This window comes from Mustela lutreola, chromosome 9 (assembly GCF_030435805.1).
Source record: "Mustela lutreola isolate mMusLut2 chromosome 9, mMusLut2.pri, whole genome shotgun sequence".
Lineage (NCBI taxonomy): Eukaryota > Metazoa > Chordata > Mammalia > Carnivora > Mustelidae > Mustela > Mustela lutreola.
The window spans coordinates 59,439,455-59,457,354 of NC_081298.1; the positions used below are offsets into that span (position 1 = coordinate 59,439,455).

A 17,900-nucleotide genomic window follows, 5' to 3' on the forward strand; every position below is an offset into this window, starting at 1 on the left:
TTTCCCTTGAGTTTATTGGGGAAACTGTGTGTCCAGAGTTGGTCTTCAGAAGTTTAAAAAAGAAAAGTAAAAACACTCACCCAGCATTTATGTAATGTTTTGTTTCTTTTCTTGGGATGAGTTGGGATGATCTGCATTGTAGGAACCTTTTGTCAAGGCCAGATTAAAAAGGAGGAAATGGAAAGCTAGTTTTTCTTTGGGTTCAGTATTTTCAATAAATGATCAAAGAGAACTAAGGATGGAGAAGAGTCATCAAACAAAATGTGTTCATTTGTTTTCTTCTTGTCTTCAACTGATAGTTTATATGTGGTCAGGAAACTTAATTTCAGCTCTTAGAGGACAAAAAGTTATAACAGATCATATTAAGTAATACAAATTTGTTATTTGTCCTTTAAATTTTCTTGCCATTATTTGGGCTGAAATTAAATTGTTTTATAACATTGCATTGGGTGGGAGCCAGAAATCCTGCCTTCAGTAAGACTGGAATAATTTGAGAGATTTTAATTAGGAACTAAAAATTGTGTATGGTAAGAATAACCCACTAGGTTTTATGTTGCCCCCCCCCCAAAATTGCTCACTACTGATATCTTTTTTAGAGAGTAATATTTGTGAAAAGTGAATTAATTGGATAACTTCCCTAGGGCAATGGTTTACACACATGATCTTTTGAGAATTTTATAATTCCTTTTGATACTTACGTGATGTTCTTTGCTTTTGTCGAATTCGGGGAAGTAAAGCACAAGTATAAATACAATCTTGAAGAATATACCAGTAACTCATTCTTATCAAACTGAGAGTTACCTTTAAGATAGGTACAGAGGTTAAGTGTTTTCTACTTATTTCTGCTTTACTAGTTACTTATCCTAAAATGGTTCTGGTCTCTGGGTTGGTGAGCAAGTCAGGTGTTAGCTAGAAAGTCAAGTCATGGACATGCCTTTATGGTAGAAATCAATGGAGCTCTGTCTGGTTTTATTTTTCCTGGGTGATTTGTATGATAAGAATGATCAAACACCCACCTTGACACGAGCAAGATAAGAATGTAACTGGACTATGTTGTCTTGATGTGCTTATCATTTGGGGGCAAAGTGACCCCCAGGAAATAAGAATATTTTTGAAAGGTAGGGCTTATATGTATGCAGGAAGAGAAATGGGAACAATGCTATTCTAGAAGCCTGAATAAGTGGGTTATGTGAGTTTTTTCTCTTCTGTACTCTATCCCCCATTTCTTAACAGTTTGATTGCCTGCCATTTAATTTCATCTCAATATCTTTAAGTGTTCTGTGAATAAATAGCAAGTAATGATGAGAAGTTACTTCTAAGTAAAAATGCTTCTTGTTGGCTACCTTCATAAACAGGAAGGTTAGAGTCTGGAATGGCATTAAATAATTGCTAAAAGATTAATATCGGGTGGAAAGAAGAGATCCATTATTCAATTCCTGCTTCATTTACCTCCCTTGCTTATCTCTCTCACACTCAGAAATGCAGAATGCAGGCTTCACGTGGGCAGGGCCTTGCCTCTCTGTGTTGTTTGCTTCTGTGTCCTCAGTGTATGGCACAGAATAGGAGCCTGTAAAGAAAATTCCTGAATAAATGAATGGATGGATGAGCCAGTACACCACTGCATAGGGTTTTAACCTACTTCAAGTCTTTAAAGAAGCATGTGTCTTTCCCTTGGCCATTTTGCCCAGTGCTGGTAAAGTGCAGGAGGGGAAGTCTCAGTGGCGTGCTAAAGGTGTGGCCCCGCTAGCACCACAGCAGAGTCACCTCATACAGTCCCCTCACGCAGTCTCCTCAGGGTCACCTCATACAGTCCCCTCATGCTGTCACCTCAGAGTTACCTCATGCAGTCACCTCACACAGTCCCTTCACACAATCACCTCAGAGTTATCATACAGTCCCCTCACACATTCCCCCCATGCAGTCCCCTCATACAGTCACTTCACACAGTCCCCTTACCCAGTCCCCACATGCAGTCACCTGAGAGTCACTTCACACAGTCCCCTCGAGTCACCTCACTCAGTCCCCTCACGTGAGAGTCACCTCTCACAGTCCCTTCACGCAGTCCCCTTATGCTGTCCCCTCAGAGTCACCTCACACAGCCCCCTTACAGAGTCACCTCATGCAGTCCCCTTAACGCAGTCACCTCAGAGTCACCTCACACAGTCCCCTCACACACTCTTCCAGCTCTGTCATCCATGACTGCAGAAAGGCAAACAGTATAAGTGCAGACTGAGGAGGACCCTGGTGGAGCTTACCCCTGCTTTTATTTCTGTCTTTGTGTGCCTGACTTCTCTAAGGAAGAAATGACAGTTGTAAGAGAGTTCTTCCAACAGTTTAATAACTTGATCATACGTATGAAATCTGAAACTTGGTTGTTACATGTTGAAGAAGAACAAAGCAAGAAGCCCAGCCAGTGTTTTTGTTTATTTTAAAGGTTTTTAGCACACAGTGTTTGAAGTAGGTTTATCAGTCTGTACTCCACATGTCACTGTGTGTCAGGCACTTACATATTTCCTTCAGTTTTGCTGAGCTGTATTTCCTATAAGAAAACTGTTGGCTATTTTCTCTCCGGAATAAATGGGCAACAGTGTGCAGGTGGGGAGAGGGTCGACCTGGAAGGAGAGAGACACCGTAGGTGCACCACATGGCTGGCTGTGGAATTTGGGATTGAGGCCGGATGGTGGATGTGAAGCGCTCAGAGAAGAGAATGGATGTCGGGGCCATGTGATGGGGGCACACAGCCAGTGCTGTGGTTTTCTTGGCCACCCTCCAGCTGACTGATGGAGAAAGTATTTGGAGTGACAAGGAGTGTCACCTCACAAACAAGGCATCTGTCAGGCTCCCAGAAGGTTTCCACTGTTCGAGCAAGAAGAATGTGCCCTGCCCCACAGCTGCTGTGAGAACATTCACTTGGCCATTACCCTGCTGCCTGTGGTGAGGACAGCTCCTGCAGGGCAGCCCTCTGGGGAAGGTGCTGTGATTACCCCTTGACAGCAGGAAGCCCTGAGGTGCACAGAGCTCTTGGGGGTCTGGGTCACAGAACTAGTAAGGGGGGTGGCCAAGGTTCTCACTCACTCCTTCAGATTCACCCACCTGCCTGCCTGGTTTTGTCCTCTGCAAGGGGAACTTGACCTTTGGAGAATCTGGAAGCTCTTAATAAGGGAATTCATCTGCATCGTAAAAGAAAGCCCTCCTGCCCCAAGCTCCAATTTAACCATGTTTCCACTCGTCCAAGAGATGAGAAACACTTGCTTCAAGGTCTTCTGTCTAATGACCTGTCATAGTCTGTTCACTTCAGCGACCATTAAGCAAATGCCTTCTGTATCCCAGCTGGGATGTAGAGGGGATGAGACAGTGCCCCCGGCACCTCTCCAATTAAAATAATGACTGTAAAGTTGATTTCTCTGAATTTACTAAAAGCACTTTTGTGCCTAACTGAACCACTTAACCACTTTAAGAATGGATATTTCAAATCTGCATTTATCAACTCCCATTTGATCTTTAATCTGTCGCTTGTACTGCCCTGCTCCCAAAACATCAGTAGGGGTTGGGGACCCATGGGACCTTTCCTGGGGGGAAGAGGCATTATAAGGTGAGATTTAAGGTGAGTTCAGAGCAGACCATGGGAGATGGAAAGTGCCGCTTGCCCTGCCCTCTTGTCCGGGGGCACCGGTGCAGAAGGAGATCCTGCAGTTGTGAGGTTGCCCAGAATGAGGAAACAGGCCTAGTTAGTTTTTTCTTTTCTTCCCCTTGCAAGGCACGGTGTCCTGCTTTGGGTCTGTAACTTCATGCAGCTGCTTTCTTCCTTCCAGACCTCTCCATACAGCATTGTAAGGAGGCCACCACCTCCCTTATTTTGTGTTAGCTCTGGCTGTTCATAGCCTGTACCTTGGTAAATTTTCCCCTCTCAGAGATGGAATCTCTATCCTCAGCTTAATTCCACACAAGAAGCAGTTGCATATTTCTTGAATTCAAATGAGCCAATAACTGCTTATTCCTACAGCCCTCACTTGGAGTGGATAGAAGTAGCGGACAATAATAATGCCACAATCTGCCTTTGTTTTGATGGTCGTAGAGAAAATCCTCCCAGGAGAGGTTTGACTTTTCTTTTTCACATCTCTTCTTTTTCTACAGCTTCACCCAGAAATACCCGCCAGTAAAATTTTTATCAGAAAAGGACCGTAAAAGAATTTTGGTAAGTTTGTACACCTGATTAATATTTATAATATCAAAAATCTGGCTTTTTAAATAGAGGTATAATTCACATACCATAATTCACCCATACAGAATATACAGTTTACTGGTTTATAGTGTGTTCACAAAGTCCTCCGACAGCACTCCATTCTAATTCCAGAATATTTTCATCACTCCAGGGAGAACCCCCATCCCTGTTGTCAGCCATCCTCCGCCCAGCTCCTGGCAATCACTGAAACTACTTTCTGTCTCAGTGTATTTGCCCATTTTGGACATTTCCGATGAATGGATGAATGAAAGGATACAATATGTGGTCTTTAGGATCTGATTTCTTAAACTTGTAGTAATGTTTCTAAAGTTTATCCATTCTGTAGCATAAAGTTTATCCATTCTGTACTTTATTCCTCTCTGTGGCTGGATAATATTCCATATTATGGAGGTACCACATTTTGTTTATCCATTTCATCATTTGATGGACACTTGGGTTGTTTCTACTTGGAGACCGTCGTGCATAATGGGGCTATGAAACATAGGTGTACAAGTGTTTTGCAGACATAGTTTTTCAGTTCTCTTGGGTATGTATCTAGTGCCACCGGCTGTCGAGATGAATCATGACCCTTTGAATTGTCTTGGCACACTTGTCAAAAATCAGCTGATCATACATGAAAGTATTTTTTTTCTATACATGTAGTTCTGTTCCATTGACCCTGTCTGTCCTTAGGCCAGTACCACTGTCTTGTTTTCTGTAACTTTATAGTAAGTTTTGAAATTGGGAAGTGTGAATCCTCCCACTTTGTCTTCCTTTTCAAGATAGTTTTAACTATTCTGGATCCCTTAGAGTTCCTGGTAAATTTTAGGGTTAGCTCATCTGTTTGTTCAAAGAAGCCACTTGAGTTTTTGATATAGACCACATTGAATCTGTGGATGAATTTGGGCGGTATTTTCATCTTAATATTGTCTTCTGATCCTTGAACACAGGGTGTCTTTCTATTTATTTAGGTTTTCATTAATTTTAACATTCCTTTTGTAGTTTTCAGAGTATAAGTTTTACACTTTTGTTAGATTTATTCTAAAGTGTTTATCCTTTCCGATGTTAGCATAACTGGAATTGTTTTTTAGTTCATTCTTATATTTTGTATTGCAAGGAAATAGAAATACAATAGATTTTTGTATTTTCTTATACCCTGCAACTTTGCTGAAATCATTGGGTTCTAATAGTTTTGAGTAGATTCCTGAGGATTTTTTATGTACTGTTCAAGATTATGTCATCTGAGGTTATGGGAAGTTTAACTTTTGGCTTATCAGGAAGGATGCTTTCTAGTTTACTTCCTTGCCTAATTGTCCTGGCTAGAACCCTAGTGCAGTGTTGGATAAAAGTGGGAAGAGCAGACATCCTTATCCTGTTCCTCGTCTTAGGATCCAGGGTCTCATGCTCCATCACCTGAGCCAGCCAGGCTCCCCTCATGTACTCTTAAAAGGATTGTGTATTGTGCTGTCGTTGAGTGTTCTGTAGACATCTGTTAGGTCTAGCTGGATTGGATGTTTTTCAAGTCCTTCTTTTTCTTGCTAATCTTATAGTTCTGTCCATTATTAGGAGTGAGGTATTGATGCCTCCAACTATTGTCAAAATCTCTAGTTCTTCCTTCAATTCTCAACTTTTGCTTTGTGTATATCTTGGATCTCTTATTAGGTGCCTAAATGTTTAAAACCCTTATATTTGCTTGATGGATTGACTCTTTTATCATTATAAAATGATAACATTTTATATCTCTTAACATTTTTTTGTTTTAAAATTTATTTTGTCTGATATCATCATAGCAACTCCAGCTTTCTCACTGTTTCCAAAAAAGTTCTACTTTTTTACATTCAGCACATTGTACCTTCCAGTCTTGTGTGTTCCCTTAAGATTTAGTATAGCTGAACCTTGTTTTGTTTTGTTATTTTCCAATTTGGGTGCCTTTTGGGTGGTTGGCTTAATCCATTCACATTTAATCCATTCACATCCACATAGTTGGATTTATAACTGCCATTTTATTTTGTGTTTCCCGTATGCCTCATATCTTCTTTGTTCCTCCGGCCTTCCATTTTTCTTTTCTTATGCATTAAGTAAATCTTTTCTTATGTGACATTTGAATTCCTCTAATTGTTTTTTATGTATTTTGAAAATTCATTTTGTTGCTATTTATTCTAGTGCTTACCATCTATATTTTATCTCAGGACACTCTACTTTAGCTTTATACTGAGTTCTAGTGAGATAGAGAAATGCCACTCCCACATAGTTCTGTTTCCCAACCCTTCTTGTGATATCATTTCTCTGCATTCTATGTATCACTTTAGTCCAAGTTACAAACGCCACAGTGCATTATTATAATTATTTTATATTTTATTATTTTTAAATTTTATATCTTGTAAATAATCTGAGAGAATAAAGGAGAGGAAAGATGTATTTACAGAACTTGTTACATCATCCTTTTCATTTCCCTGTCTAGTTTCCTTCATTGTTCCTGTGGGTTTGAGTAAACTTTTGATGTCATTGCCTTACGGCAATATAACTTTGCTCCTACCTACCCTCTTCATGCTGTTGTTGGCAAATGTATTTTTTTTTTAATTTTACAGGGCAAATAGTATAGTAATATGCACATTATTTTATACAGTTGTTTTTGCTGTTGTGGCGATGGTGGAATATACATAACGCGGTTTATCATTGTGTCATTTAAGTATATGGATCTGTGGGCTTTAAGTATGTTCACATTGTGCTATACAATTTGGTCTTCAAATCGATCAAGAGTGGAAAGGAGAGTGTGCCATTATATATTGTCTTTTATAGTTACCTAATTCCTTTATTTGTTCTTGCCCCTTTTGTTTCCTCTGTGGGAAATGCTGCCTGGGATCATTTGGCTGCAGCCTGAAGAACATTGTTTAGTTTTTCTTACTTGCCAGCTATTGGCAATACATCCTCTCATTTTTTGTGTATCTGTTTTTGTTTTTCAGTTTTAGAAGTTTGAGTTCTATATAAAATTCTTGGCTGACAGTTTTCTTTCTTTTCTTTGAATGCGTTACCCCACTGCTTCCTCCGCTAGTTGAGATAGACAGTAGGCTTTTGGTCATGCTGAGGGTCCCTTGTGCCTGAGGAGTCCTTTTCCTTGTCTCCTGTCTACTCTCCGTGGGCCACTGCCACAGTCATGAGTTCATAGCTTAAAACAACAGAAACTGAAATTCTCCCACTACTGGAAGCTAAAATTCTGATGTCAGGGTGTTGGCAGGGCCGTGCTCTCCCTGAAGTTTCTATAAGGAAGTCTGTTTCACGCCTTTCTCTTAGCTTCTGGTTGTTGCCACTGGTTCCTGGATTCCTTGTCTTGTTGTAGCGACACATCCATCCACTCTTTGTGCCATCATCACATGGTGTTCTCTCCTGTGTCTCATACTGGATCCACAGTTTACCCTACTCCGGCATGACCGGATCTCAACTGATTACATCTGCGGCCACCCTATTTCCAGATAAGGTCATGTTCTGAGATTCTAAGAAGGATATAACTCTTGTAGGGCAGTATTTAACCCAGTCCAAATGCTTACAGAATTTCCTCTTTGTCTCTGATTTTAAGCATTTTTAGGATGATCTGACTCCATGCATCTGTGTTTGCATTTATCCTGCTTACACGGAGTTTGTGCAGCTTCTCGAATGTGTACATTCATATGTCTGGGGAACTCTTCAGCCATTATTTCTTTGTTTTTTCTGTTCCTCCCTTTCTTCCTTTCTGGTGCTCCCATTACATGCGTCTTGGTGTGTTTGTTGGTGTCTCATACTGGTCTGAGGCAATCCACTTCCCTTTCTTTTTTCCCTCTGCTCTTCAGGTTGCACAAACACTCGATTTATCCTCAGCTTTGCTTTCTTCCTTCTGCCACATCCAATCAGTTGTTGACTCTCTGTCATGAGTTTTTCTATACTTACCAACCCCCAAATTCCCATTTGTTTCTATTTTGTATTTTTTTCTCTTTTTAGTCTCTGTGTACTTCTGGTTTCCTCCCATTCTCCCGAACTTGTTTATGCTGGCTGACTGGAGGACTGGTGAAGGTGAGAGCTGGGCCCTGGCATAGGCAGTTTTTGTTGCTTGGTGGTTTTCCTGGGTCCAGATCCCTGGGTACTCTTCTCCCCTTTCACCAAGCCTTGTTTTATTTTTTCTTGTTTATGTACTTGTTTAGTGACTGGGCTGTTCTCCTTCAGTGATGTCTGCTCCCCTGGAGTATGGGACTCTGATGGTCTCTGCCCAGAGGCCACAGCCTTAGTGATGGACACTCTCACCCTAGGATCCAGTGGTTCTAACAGGCTCTTGTTGACCATCTCGTAGCCTGATTGCTCTGTTAAGCTGTCTGCCTGTGTGGTATCACACACTAACCAGTAGGCCCCAGTAATTGCTAGTTGAGCAAGCTGTGCTGTAACCAATGCTTTGCATAAATTGCTTCTCAGTTTGATCCCGTTAAATTCTGGCCCCTTTGCAGCGGTAGATTTTTAGGCCAGTCTTTGAGGTTTGCCCTGACCCCAAGAGGACTCTTGGGCCTGTGTTTCCCTGGCTCTCACTACTAAACTGGCTGGCCTGGGGCTAAGCTGGTCCTCCTAGAACTTCCAGGCTCCTTTCTGTTGCTTACCACTTAAATCTCCAGGGTTTTTGAGATAACCTTTAGGCTTGAACTTCTCCACTTTCTCTTTCAAATTAAGTCTCTTTTTCTGGGGAGAACTTTGGAGCTCCTGTGTTTTTATTCACTGCCTCATCCCCCAAGGGGAAACCTCTGAGCCAAGACTTTGGAGAGGAGGGAGTGACTTTCCTGCTCACTAGCAGGGGACTGGCAGGAGCAGTACCCCTGGTCTTCTTGCCTTGCCTTTCTGGGCATGGAATCCACTCTGTGAGTGAGCCCGGGCAAGGGTGACCACGAGCCCATTACTTCAGTTACAGTGTGCCATACCTGGAATAGAGCTTCTGCCATGGAAGCAGGAGCTGGAGGAGGAAGGTCTCTCTTAATCACTTGGCTCAGGCCTCACTAATTGAGCCTGTGTGGCTCAGAGGGGTGGGGGTGGGGGATGAGAAGTGTGGGTGTCCTGCCCCTATCTGGTGAGATACCATTATCTTTTGACCAGGAGCACCATTGTTTTGGCCCTAGCTAACAGCACCCACTCTGAACTATGAGGGTGAAGGGTAGAAGGTGGGAGTGGGCCATGGCTTCAGTGTCACTGATTCTATTCTTAAGGAATTTCAGTAGATTTTCTTGCGTAAATGTTTATTCATTTGCTGTGTACCCTTAGGACAATATAAAAAACGTGTAGGCACTTAAGCGTAAATTGAGAAATACACCTGTGTCTTCAGCAGCAGAGAAAAGTTAATTTTTCCAGTCTCTGCTGCCACATGTCAGAATGATCAGAATATTTGATGTCCCCCATTAACATACGAACCCTGCACAGCCTTGCAAGCGTTATTGTTATATCCCTGTCTGATCATCTTCCCATCAATGCCGAGTATTACTGAATTTATTTCTATTTTCACACCAGCACAATAAATGGGCTGAGCATCCTTCACTCCCTGGCCATCTCCTAGGTTAAGCCACATTTCAGAGTCATCTGGTGCCAGGCTGTTGCTAAAACCCAAAGCCTTTTCAGTGGTTGTAGGTGCCTTGGCACAAAGAAGGGGTTTGTTACAAAGGCATTCTTTTTGCTGATTTACGGAACAGCCTGAGTTTGATTGTCGCCCTTGAACTGGACCAGGTTCTCGGCCTGTGAGCTCCCACAAGAGCGGGAAGTACAGGCAGTTGAGATGAGCTTATAACTGCAGAGCCATGTGAAGCTGCCTAGAGCCCATTCAGTTCCTCTGGAAGAGGTGTCTCCCGTCCTTTCTTCCTACTATCTTTTTGGGGGGTTAGCTCCTTGTTATTCAAAGGGTATTGCCTGGTTTTGGCAATTCGTTTTTCCAGGGGGTGCTTGTAAGTGATGAGATTCTGTCAATTTCGTTTCTGTTTGAACTGCTTGCCTATTGGGCTGAAATTGATTAGTGAGAGACATTGTATAACCACCCAGCTATGTTCCATAAATCTTTAAGTGTTTTCGATAGAAAGCACTTGCTCAAGAAAAACAGTTCAAATGCATTTCAAGCAAGGCTGAGGTGCTTCCAGCACGTTTATGTTACCACTAAAGCTAGCGAAATGTTGGAAGCAATCGTGTATAATTTAGTGTACTGCATTTCTGCTGGCTGTGAGTAGTTGCTCGGTTATTTTAGGTGTGGAAATAAAGTTAGCATGCAACAGAACATCCCAGTTTAAGAAATATTTGCATATAGATATAGAGTTACATTAAAGAAGGTCAAATTTCTTTGAAAAGAGATGTAATTTTTCTGATTTATGAACTGTGGAAGGTTTGGGAAAATGCAAGGAAATGAAGGCCAAATAAAATGAATGTTCACCCCTCAAGTTAAGCAGTCATAGAGCTAGATTTGGAATTCCTGTGTTTTTCCTGAAAGTTCTGTCGTCAGGTCATCATTCAGGTATACAGGTGAGATGTAGGCAGGCTGAGGGTAAAGCATGAACCAGACAAATCTATAGGTAGTGGAGAAAATATGAGATTAGGAAGTCTCTGAGCTTATTTTGTCCTCACTAATGATCTGGGGATTGTGGTCAGAAACTCTCATCCCCTGGTGTCTCGTTTCCTATTTGCGAAGCAGAGGATCTGGGAAATGGGGCTCTCCGTAAACAATAAAAACAGCTGACGGAACTCTGTGGAGCATCAGGACCTTCCAGCCATCCGCATTCTCAACCGTGATACGGCTGACCCTTGAACAACTTGGGGGCTAGAGGCACTGGCCCTCCGTCCCCCACTCTCATGTGCTGTCGAGAATCCGCCTGTACCTCGAGTCTTCGCCGGCTCTTGACTGGCCTGCTTACCATAACACGGATAGGCAGTTCACACGTGTTCTGTGTGTTACGTGCATTACATAGTTTGTTCTCACATGAAAATAAACTGGGGAAAGGAAAATGTTACAAAGAACATCGTGAGGAAGAGGAACTGCAGTCACAGTCGTTTCCTGTGTGTTTCAGCACACAAATCTGCCTAAGAGTGGAGCCATGCAGTCCACACCCACGATGTTCATGGCCCAGCTGTGTTTGTATTGTTGTCAGAGCATATGCGAATGTCCGATTCGTGTGGATGGGTTTTTTTGTGGCTGGCGTGACCCCTCCCTGTCCCCCAGATGGTCCTCCTTTGCCCCGGGCTGTTTTGCTCTCACCTGTGGTAAACATTTGACTTACTCAGATTTTATCTGCGCTTCATGGCAAACTAAATGTTTTAAAACCATACACCTAGGGTTTTATGTGTTTTGTTTGGTTTTTGGTTTTTGGTTTTTCTTTTTCGGTAAGAGCATTGGAAGAATTGGCTTTTTTTTTTTTTTTTCCTGGCATTCTTTCAGTTTGGAACAGGAGGGTGAGGTGAACGCAAGTTTTGATGGCAGAGAAGGTGGCACAGAGGCACAGAGTGCCACAGAGGTGGCACGGAGAACAGAACAAGACAGAGAGGTGGTTTCCCATGGCTGTTCTGCTTTCTGGCTTCGTTCTTCTCACTCCTTCCTCCCTAAAACGTAGTCTGCTTTTTCTGTCCCCCTCCAATTATACCCTGTAATTTGAATAAAACCTTTCTATTAGTTTAAACAGTATCTTTCCGTTGTGATTGCCTCTTCATGTTGGTTGTGGCTCAGGTTTGGGAAGCACAGATTGCCGGCCCCCTGCCCCCTGAAGCGGCATCCTGTCCCCATGGGGCCCGCCAGCGGATCCCATGCTGTGGTCGTGCTTCCACTCAGGCAGTGACCGAATGGTAGACCTTAATCACTTAGAGCTCCGGCTTGCAAACAGTATTTCTTATTCATTTGTTCCCACAAACAGTTGGAAGGATAATCATTTTTTTATGACGTTTTGTATCCAGTTTTTTAAAAACCACCTGTATGATTTGGTACTTCACCGAATCTCTGCATGTTGCTAGTCACTTTTTAAAAGAAAGTCATTCTGCAACTTTGCAGGAGTGGTGCTAGAATTAGACAAATGATGATCAGTGTCTCTCCGTTGTAAAATAAGAACTTTTTGATGTAAAATTCTCTGTCAGAGGAGACATTTGGAAACTTGAAACTATTTTTCTGCACTGTTGACTGGGTGGTAGCTTCAGTGTTTAGGTTGCTTAGAAGTTGGTGGTAGTATGACAACTTGTTCTGGAGGAAGAGCAAAGACGCTGTCTGTAAGCTCTTGGTGTCTTCCTTCCTTGCTGTCCTCCCATGTTTTAAATTGTGGCTACTCCAAAGTCACCCTATCCTCTTGTGCTTTCTCTGGGGACCTGGGGCATGTGCAGATAACCGGAGGAGCGGGCTTCGTGGGCTCCCACCTCACTGACAAGCTCATGATGGACGGCCACGAGGTGACTGTGGTGGACAACTTCTTCACAGGCAGGAAGAGGAACGTAGAACACTGGATCGGCCATGAGAACTTCGAGCTCATTAACCACGACGTGGTGGAGCCGCTCTACATTGAAGGTGAGAGAAAGCAGCCACTGACTGCGCGTTGAGCCAGGTACGTGGGCTCCCCAGAGCTGCTGGCCCCCAGCCGGAGCTTTTTGCCCTGACCACGGTGAGTGTGAGCTGTGGCTCATTTCTGAAATGGTCTTACTGGGTACAAGGCACTATCGTAGTTTCCGTGATAAAGAGCAGTGACGGCAGTGTGGGCGTTTGACTGCACTGTCCCCAGCACTCCTGGCTCTGGGCATCATGGGCTATTCCAGAAGGGCTTGTGCAGTGCACAACCCTCCCCACTGCATAACACATCTGGTGCCTGCCCCACTTGTGTGAAAATAATTACTTCGAGCTTCCTACAGGGTGCTGGCTGGCATGGAATGCTACTTACCAGTGAAATTCCACATCAGGAATTTAAAGCCTCAATAACTTTGCAACTCTCAAGGAGTCAGGGATTGGGGGCTGTAGTGGGTTAGACAGTGTTCCCCAAAAAGATATTTCCGTGTCTTAATCCCCGGAATCTGCGAATGTGAGCTTATGTGGGGGGAAACGTCTTTGTGGATGTGACGAAATTAAGGATCTTAAGACGAGATCAGCCTGGATGCCCCAAGTGAGCCATATTTCCAGTTGCAAGTGTCTCTATAAGGGACAGAATGGAGAAGCCACAGATGCCTGGGGAGAAGTGCAGGTCTCACGAACACCAGGGCCGAGATTGAGGCCATGCAGTCCCAGGTCAAGGACTGCCTACAAGGCAAGGAGGGATTCTCCCCTAGAGCCTTTGAGGGAAGCGTGGTCTTGCCAACACCTTGTTTTCTAGAACTGTGAGAAAAGAAGTTTCTGGTGTTGTAGTTCACCTTGTGTGTGGTCCTTAGCTACAACAGCCTCAGGAGGCTGGGGGGGTTGTCTGAGGTGTGCTGATGAGGACCTCTACCAGGTGCTTGCTCAGCAGGCCTCTTGGGGTCACCAGCCTTCTCGTTCATTCTCACTGAAATCTGACCGGAGTCCCGAGAGGTAAATGGTATCATCCTCCCTTGCGTATTTACAGAAAACTGGTATTGGGTTGTGGTCTTCCCAAAGCTGTAGGGCTCTTAAGTGGTCAGGCCAGAACTCAGCCTCAGGTTTCAGGCTCCAGAATGATCACCTGGCCCTCCCGCTCCTGCATGGATGGTGTGGTGTTCTGCTCCTCTGTGTGGCCCAGTCATGGACATTTTCCCATGTCAGTACAAGGAGGTTGTACTTGGAGGTTCCGTTTTCCCACCACCTACATCAATGCGGAAAACTTTTTTTACCCATAGATTCAGACTGACACCTTAGAGTTGCTGAGCAGTGTTTATCGTATGGGTATGCTGTGCTTTATTTACTCCTATCCTTAAATGTTCTCCAGTGTTTTATTATAACTTGTCTTCCTCTGAATTTTATTTCCTTAATAAAAGACTTTGAATGTGAATTTTGCCAAATGCCATGTCCTCATTGTTCCGTGTTGTCTGTTTCACAAACACAGGAGTAGCACTGAGCATTATCTCCAAAAACTAACAAAATAGTTTGCTAATTTGATAGAAAACACATGGTTCTTTGACTAAAAAAGTTAGATTTTTTTCCCTAACATTAAAATTCGCAAAAGAAATCTAGTTCTTTTACCTTTTTAAAAATATTTGCTTTTCGTGGGAGTTCTTAGTAAGAGGGATATTAATTACTTGGTATATATTTAACAAATGTTAAAGGCTTTAGCCTTCTAATTCTATTGAAATTTTTTTATTATAGTCTCACCTGTATATTTTCCCCATTTGTCCAATTTCTTTTATGCTCTCAGTGTCCCAAGAATAGAGAAATATTGAGCCACGGTGTTTTTGTTAATGTGATTTTTTTAAAAACATGTGATTATTTAATCTATCAGGGATTTATTTCAGGGTTAGGCTGTCGTTTGTGAGGTGACCCAGATGATCTTGGTAGTAGATATATTGGTTCACGTTCCCCCAGACTTGATCCTTGATCGTGGGTTTGCTGTGAGGGTAAATTGAGGTAACACACATGATAGGGCACCCACAGGCAGAATTGCATAGTGTGGGAGTCTACGTGCTGCAGTGAAAGTCCTCTCTAGTGGAATTAAGGTCATGAATCAGCCGGCAGCCGTAGGACACCGAGATTACCTGGGATTATGTGGGTGGGCCCACATAATCACGAGTATTGAAAAGTGGCAGCATTGAAAAGTGGCAGCGGCAGCGGGTGGAGGAGCTACTGGGAGAGATCTGGTAGCGGGGACGCCTGCAAGGCCACAGGTGCTAGGGAGGACAGGGGGATTCAAAGTGTGAGGAGGACTTGACCCATGGCCTTTGGCTCTGAAGGTGACCTTGAGCCAGAGCCTCTAGGCGGCCTCTGGGAGCTCCCAGCCCACAGCCAACAGCAGGGAGATGGGGACCTCCGTGCTGCAGCCTCATGGACCTCAATTTTGCCAACAGCTTGACTCACCCACCAATGGCAGGAATGCAGCCTTGCTGACACCTGATTTCAGCCTGTGAGGGCAGAGAGAGAACCAGCTGGGCCACACCACGCTGGCTTCTGATCTGCAGACCTGCTAGATTGTAAATGGGCCCTTTTTTTTTTTTAGACTCTAAGTTTGTTAGGGCATCAGTAGATGGATTAGCATACAGTAAAATCCTAGCCTAGAGATATTCCTATTTATACATGTTCTTTCCCCACAGTCCAGACCAGAGCCCTAGCATAAACACTGGACAAGATGTCCCTCTGTGCCACGTGGAATGTGCAGCCCGAGCCCTTGTCAAGGACTTAACACAGGGGCTGGGACCTCCCAAGTGCTCCCCAAATTATTATTCCTCTTTCCCCTTTCTTTGCACAAGGCAGTAAACGTTTGTGAAACAAAACTATTGATCACATAATTTTAGTAATCCCGAGAAATCAAAACTGGGGAAAAATGGTATGTTGCTAAATAAGTTATCTGCTTTGACGCCGAGCTTTGACACCAGCACTACTGGAGACCGTTTCTCCCGCTTCTGGCAGTAGACTCCTTGTGGAGACACACATGAACCCAGCGAATGGGCTTACACAAGAAAGGGTTCACACTTCTGCCCTTTGCTGGTGGGGGGAGTGGCCCCCGTGTGGGGGAGCAGTAGACATAGACTATGGAGTCTAAAGCCTGTTTTTCACTTTGTCCGACCTTAGCAGAAGATTCTTAAACATGCCCGGGACCGTCTCCCTACCCCCTCCCCGAGTCGTTGCTCTTCTTCCCCCGACAGTGCCCTCCTGACTCAGCCCCAGACGGGGAGAAGAGCACCCATCACTAGATCCCACTCGTGGGTACAGCTGTGCATCTCAGGTCGTGGTCCTCCTCTCCTCACCAAAGCCAGGCACAGCATGAGTTTAACCGGATGAACTCAGTTTGGTTTTCCCCCTGCCCTTGGTGTTGTCACACAAAGGATGACATGACTTAGGGCACCCTTGAATTGACCTTTCCTTGCCTTGTGCTGACAGCAGCTGCCGTAGCTCACCTCCCCATCAGTTTCTCCTCTGATCAAGTGTCACAGCCTGTGCTCATCCTAAGGGGCATTACCATTTAGTGTAGTGTGCACACCAGGCTTTCAGCCGCGGCAAACGAGACGTCTGGCTTATGTGACAGAATCACTCTCCTCTGTGAGGGACAGTGTATCACAAGTATGTACACCGCATGTTCGGTACATACCTCTCCTTTTGAGCCCCTTCTTCCTAGTGAGGGAACCCCCGCTTGATGTGGTATTGACACCATAGCAGGAACGTTCTTCAGCTCTCAGAAGCATTTTATGGGATTTGGTTTGGTTTCGTTGTTTTTCCAGGGCTGGCAAGTTGTCTGGTTGTAATGGGGTAACAGTGATGTCCCTTAATTTGGCATGTCTGTAGCAGAGCTTCATTCATTTTCCTTCCAGAGTTCCTCCTCTTGTTATTTTCCAAGTGTAACCATTAAGTTTCAGAAGCAGAGGCATTGGCGATGTAACTGCTGGGGGAAATTAACTGTTGTCTGCCCTTGGGACGTGGTGGTGGCATTGGGAAGGGAGAAAGTGAATGCCCCCCCCCCCGGGGGTCAGGGCTGAGAGTGGGGTACCGGGGAATTCAGGGATGGCCACGTGGTCACGAATTGTAAGACTGATGAAGACCAGCAGTGCTGGTGGCATTGGGGTTCTGTTAGAGGCTTCTGTGTCCCCCTGCTGCACCGTGTGGAAGGACTGTCATTGCTTTGGAGGGAATTACAATACTAAAATAACAGTATCTGGTTTTATATTGCTTTAAAAGAACTCTGGATTTTACCAAATGAGACATTGAATTCAGATGGTGAATCTCTGGAAGGAGCCAAGTTAATCCTTCCTCTCCATCTACTAAGGGTGCGGGGAAGTTTCAGACCAGCCAGGGTTGGGGATAGCAGGGTGTGTTCTGGTTTTGTGGGGGAGATGCCAGGCCACAGAGATGGAAGAAAGGAGGCTCAGCATTGGGGCAGCCCCTCGTTCCAGCCTGGAGGGCTGACCAGCGGATGTCGGCGGCAAGCCGGCTCCCTGAGAAGGAAGCATGTCTAGAGAAAGAGCTGTGTGTTCCTGGAGGCAAGGATTAGGGATGCAGGACACTGAGCACTGACCCTGGAAGCTTTTTCAGAACAGAGCTGACTCTGCTGGGGGAGGATGGAGGTCTAGCCAATCCTTGACTTACAATGGTCAACTTAAACATCTTCTGACTTTATAGTGGTGTAATAATAGTACTCATTCAGTGGAAACCATACTCTGAATTTTTTTTTTTTTTTTTTTTTTACAGATTTTATTTTTTTGAGAGGGGCGTGAGAGAGAGAGAGCATGTGTGTTTGCATGAGTTGGGGAGGGGTAAGGAGCACAGGACCAGGGAGAAGCAGACTCCCTGGTGAGCAGGGAGCTGATATGCGACTCCCTCCCAGGCCTGGAGATCATGACCTGAGCCGAAGGCAGACACCCAGCCTACTGAGCTACCTGGGGTCCCATACTTCAGATTTTTAATCTGGATCTTATTCTGGGCTAGGGACATGCAGTCCTGTCCTCTTTTGATGCTGGGCAGTGGCAGGGGCCGCAGCTCCCGATTGGCCAGCGATCACAGGGGTTAGCACCCTCTACATTTACAACCATTCCATACCCAGACCACCCTTCTGCTTTCCGTTTCAGTACAGTACTCGAAGAG

The 17,900-nt window shown here is 44.3% G+C and overlaps 1 protein-coding gene across 4 annotated transcripts in view; it reads left to right on the forward strand.

Moving 5' to 3' along the window:
- The window catches only part of UXS1 (UDP-glucuronate decarboxylase 1), an 89,480-nt gene that overhangs the window by 31,100 nt on the left and 40,480 nt on the right, over positions 1–17,900 (forward strand). For 2 of the 4 annotated variants that reach the window (XM_059134312.1, XM_059134313.1), the window contains exons 5-7: positions 4,135–4,195; positions 8,195–8,266; positions 12,563–12,743. In XM_059134312.1, the coding sequence (XP_058990295.1) occupies positions 4,135–4,195; positions 8,195–8,266; positions 12,563–12,743 (314 nt within the window). The remainder of the gene's footprint in view (positions 1–4,134; positions 4,196–8,194; positions 8,267–12,562; positions 12,744–17,900) is intronic. The other 2 variants (XM_059134315.1, XM_059134316.1) reach the window with 1 other exon arrangement.